Here is a 4358-nt window from a genome sequence, read left to right on the forward strand (position 1 = left end):
CGTTGAGTTCAGCCTGTGTAAGGCCGGGCCTTCTGTGAAGGGGCACAAGTGTGCTGGCATCCTGCCGGGCCCTTCGCTAAGTGTTTATATTTCATTGCTGCTGTTAAAATCGCCTGGTGTGAAATTTAATAATACGGCGAAAAGTGCTATTAAGGCTGGAAATGCATTAATTTTTGAAGGCAGGGTGAGTTAATTGTACTTTTTTGTACAGAACACCTCCAGCGAGCCGACCAGGGATTTGTTTTCCTCCTTCCTTTTTCCAGTTTACTGATGATACGTGTAAAGATTGGGACATAGCTTGTTTGCCTTACATGAAAATATGTACCCTAAATTGGGAGGGAGGGAGAAAATAGTGTTCGTCCTTTTTTCCAGTGAGTAAACAAAATGTACTGCTGGTATAGCGATACTTCAAAATTATTAAAATAGTATTCCTTTCTTGCAGGTCATGCTGTTACTTTTCAAATGATGTTTATTGTTTCTATTCTGTGACTCTGCTGTCAGCTTTCCGCAAGCGGTACGGGCTAAATGTTTTCCAAATAGCACATGTTAAATTCAGTTTAAAAAAATTTCAAATATTTCAAAAGTAGTTGAGTTTCTGTAGCATCATAAGTCTGCTTTTAGGCATGGCTGCAATGCAAGTAGTAAACACTCTGATCACCGGGCCCTTAAATATTCAGTACGTGTACATTGCAGTTATTTTCATAAGGAGAGTGCACAACTGGTATCTCTCGCAAGGAATATAAATATTTTCTCTGTGGTTTTGAGGTAGTATTTGACCTATCTCAGAAAGCATTAATTCATTCTTTTGCTGGTTTATGTTTTTCTGTCTGGTCTTGGCCCTGATCCTACAAAGCACTAAAAATGGACTTAAATGTGAAACGTAAATAGGCCTAGTGAATATACAGATTTAAATATGTGCTTCTTTGCAAAATTGTGGCCTTTATTTATATCTGCAGGTGCTTGGCTCCTGATGTGTACTTTGGTTCAGCAAGGAAATGAAGAATTTAACTAGGGAAGCTTTTTAATGTATCATTTGCCCATTCCTCCTCACTCAAATTATTTTTCTCCGAATTTTGCTGCTGTCACTGGGCATAAAAGTTAAGATTGTTTTTAGTCCTTTGAGTTACAAAACAGAACTTTCTCATCTTTGCAAGCCTGCAAAGGAGAGATAATTCATATTTAGAAGGTTGAATTGAATTGTCAGTTATATTTGTTATGAAACACAGAGTACTCATTGCAATTTACCATTGTTTCCAGTATAGGGATGAGAGATTTACTGCTTTTAGTGCTGGAATAACAAGTTCAAGACCGTGGCTGTTACAGCACCTGCTAACAATGTGAACATTTAATTCAAATCTGCAACTTAAGAACAAACCTACATACCTAGCCTTATTCTTTCCTGTCACCTCTGTGCTACTGAGGCCAACATTGGCTTGCCTTTGCTGTTGGTTACCTTGCCTGGTGAGTAGGAAACCTGATGATTTTACTTATCTGGGTAACAGTTGTACTTCATTTGGGTTTCTGTAGCCAAAATTTTGTCACTCAACCGCATTTTTTTATATTGGTTTTGAAATACACAGTATCACATAAAAGACTTAAGTGTCCCTCCAGCATTTTTTTTCTGAAACTTTTTGAAAAGTAGCATAATTTACTACAGGAATAAAAAAAAAATATTAAAAATCCACGTGTTTTGTTTGGAAATGGGCTATCTTTAGACCTTGTTTAATTATTTTTATGATTGCCTGTGTTAGCATACAATGAAAAAAATCTTGGAAGATTTTCATATTTTGTAGAGTTTATTAATCCTATAGAGACATAGGCAGTCACCTTTTATCAGTGTGGAAAAGTACTTGACCTTAACACAATAAGAATGTATTCTTGTAAGTCTTAAGGGGAGTTACTGTTTCTCCAGAACGAATCAATCATGGCTGATGACTCTCAGAGAAACTTTCGCTCGGTGTATTATGAAAAGGTGGGGTTTCGCGGAGTTGAAGAAAAGAAGTCGCTGGAAATTCTGTTAAAAGATGACCGGTTGGGCAAGTTGATTTCACTGTTTCTTCAACTACTTTGGTGATTTGTGGCCGGGGAGGGAATAATAGAAAATGTTTAGCTGCTGTTCTTAGTACTCATTTAAGTTTTGCATCTTTTACCACTAATCTCTCAGTTATTACTAGCAGTCCTTTGAGTTTCAAAGATCTGAAAATCTGATTTTTAAGACTGTTAAAGATTTGTCTTCTTGCTTGTTTATTTTTTTTAGTCTCATCCTTTATGCCCAAGAAACAAAGTTTTTTAATGAAAGCAATTTGAATCTGCAAATATATCGTCTCATGCTGTTAATTCCATCTAACCTCAAAACAATGAAGACTTTGTTATTGCTGTTTGTCCCAGAGGAGTGCCACATCTCTAACAGAACAAGAAGATAAATGTCCCTTTAACAAAGCCCTTAAGCCCTTAATTGTTTTGACATAGCAACATGATTTACAAAATGTTTATAAAAATGGTACAGTTTCTTCCTGGTGAAACCTTGGGTAGTTTTACTGTAAATCAAGCCAATGTATATATTTTTAAAATTTTTTGCAGTTTATAGGACACATTCTATTCTTAATTGAAGTGGTGAAAGTGGTGAAAGCATTTGTTGATAATGTATGATGAAAGTGGGGATTTTGATCTGCAGCTAAGGATTTGTCATACTTGGGTAGATCAGAGACTCAAACCTGTTTATAATTATATTTAAATTTACCATAATTTTTTTCTCTTTATTTCTCTACAGATATTGAGAAGCTTTGCACATTTAGTCAAAGGTTTCCTCTCCCATCCATGTATCGTATACTGGTGTGGAAAGTGCTTTTAGGTATGAAATATAACATCCGTGATCCTCTTTAGAAATGAGTATGTAGAAAGGTGTATTTTTTCTGTTTTGTGGTTTTTTGTTTTTTTTTCTTTAGAGAGTTAATGACATGGATTATTCTATACTACCTTGCTTACTGATATGTATTTAGCCTATTTTTGTATCTACCTAGGATGCATGATGGCAATTATAAAGCAATATTCCATGCATAGGTTTTGAGAAATTTTACTGAAGTCTATCTGGAAGAGTGTATTTATTTAACTTTGTAGTACTATTCAAGTAAATTTATGAAATGGGTTTGAAAGGTGCATTATAATAAGTCACTGATACCTGATAAGATATTCAGTTCTGTTCCTAAAATAACAGACAATTAAGTTGAAGGAAAGCTGTGATTAAACTTAAAAAAAACAGGCAAGGTACGGAATGGATGTTTATTCTAAAGAGACGCTTTGTGTTGTATAAAATCTTGGTTTCTTCTGGTTTTGCTTCTGGCTTTAAATTGTATTTGCCATTGAAGAAGTTACGAGGCCAGAGACAAATTATGGTATCCCCAGAAACCATTAAAAAACCCCATGAATAGATTCTATTTTCCCTCAAGTGTGTTAGTCCCATGACTAATTCAAAAGTGTTAATGACTTTGCAGTAACTGGTCAAGTGCGTTGAGTTTACTAGATGTGAGGGTCATGTCACTTGGAGACAGGAGGGGTTGTTTCCCTTAGAGTTGCTGTGTGCAGAGAAACACTGCCAGTGTTCAGGTGAATGTCTGCTGTTTCCCTTCTTGGTCTCTGTGTCCCACTACAGTGTCTGGAGTCTGAAATAACGTCTGGGAAGGTTTTAGCTGAATTGTAAACAATCTTTTGATTTTTTTTTCTTTTCTTTTTTTTCCCCCTCCAATTTTCTAAAATTTAAAAATTGTGGCTTCATAATCCTGATTATTTGGATTTGTAAGCCTTTTTTTGGGAGAGCTAGTAAATAAATGGTGCACAGAAAATGGAAGATCTAATTGCGACACTCGAAGTTCTTGGCATTGATCACTGAACTAACAGAGTAGTCCTACTTGATAAAAGCCTCTTCCGTTAGAGTACTAATTTTGGGATGAAAAAGATTCTTGTACACTGGGCCCTAGTAAAGTAGTCAGCATCCTTTAAAATATTAGTAGCAGGAAATACAGTGTAAGAGGTTTGGACAAGTGCAAGATTCTTCAGCCAAAACTATAGTAGCAAAATAGTCTCTTTGCAAACTTGTAGCTGAGCCAGTGGTCTATCTTTGACTGTTTTAGCTAGGATGATTTGTGAACCATATGATAACACAAAACACCTTCTGAGTTAGCTGTATGGAAAATTAATTTGATTTTTGTAAAGGATTTTGTATTTTAAACCCAGAGTGATTTATTTCAAATACACAAACTGCCATTCTGTATACTCCTTGGGTGAACAGAGGTACAAGGACTTTTCTTATGCTGCATCTCAGTGGTAACACTTGCTAGAAAAGCTGGTATTCAGAAGGGCAC

The 4358-nt window shown here is 35.7% G+C and overlaps 1 protein-coding gene across 5 annotated transcripts in view; it reads left to right on the forward strand.

Annotated features, from left to right (window-relative positions):
- The window catches only part of LOC104125500 (TBC1 domain family member 7), a 21649-nt gene that overhangs the window by 3816 nt on the left and 13475 nt on the right, over positions 1-4358 (forward strand). Inside the window, exons 2-5 of one of the 5 annotated variants that reach the window (XM_035893495.1) lie at positions 264-371; positions 1258-1461; positions 1913-2036; positions 2771-2851. In XM_035893495.1, the coding sequence (XP_035749388.1) occupies positions 1925-2036; positions 2771-2851 (193 nt within the window). In that variant the 5' untranslated portion in view covers positions 264-371; positions 1258-1461; positions 1913-1924. Of the gene's footprint in view, positions 1-25; positions 185-263; positions 372-395; positions 515-1257; positions 1462-1912; positions 2037-2770; positions 2852-4358 lie in introns of those variants that run through there. The other 4 variants (XM_035893498.1, XM_035893494.1, XM_009637959.2 and 1 more) reach the window with 4 other exon arrangements.

Source organism: Egretta garzetta, unplaced genomic scaffold (genome assembly GCF_000687185.1).
Source record: "Egretta garzetta isolate BGI_Z169 unplaced genomic scaffold, ASM68718v1 scaffold14, whole genome shotgun sequence".
Lineage (NCBI taxonomy): Eukaryota > Metazoa > Chordata > Aves > Pelecaniformes > Ardeidae > Egretta > Egretta garzetta.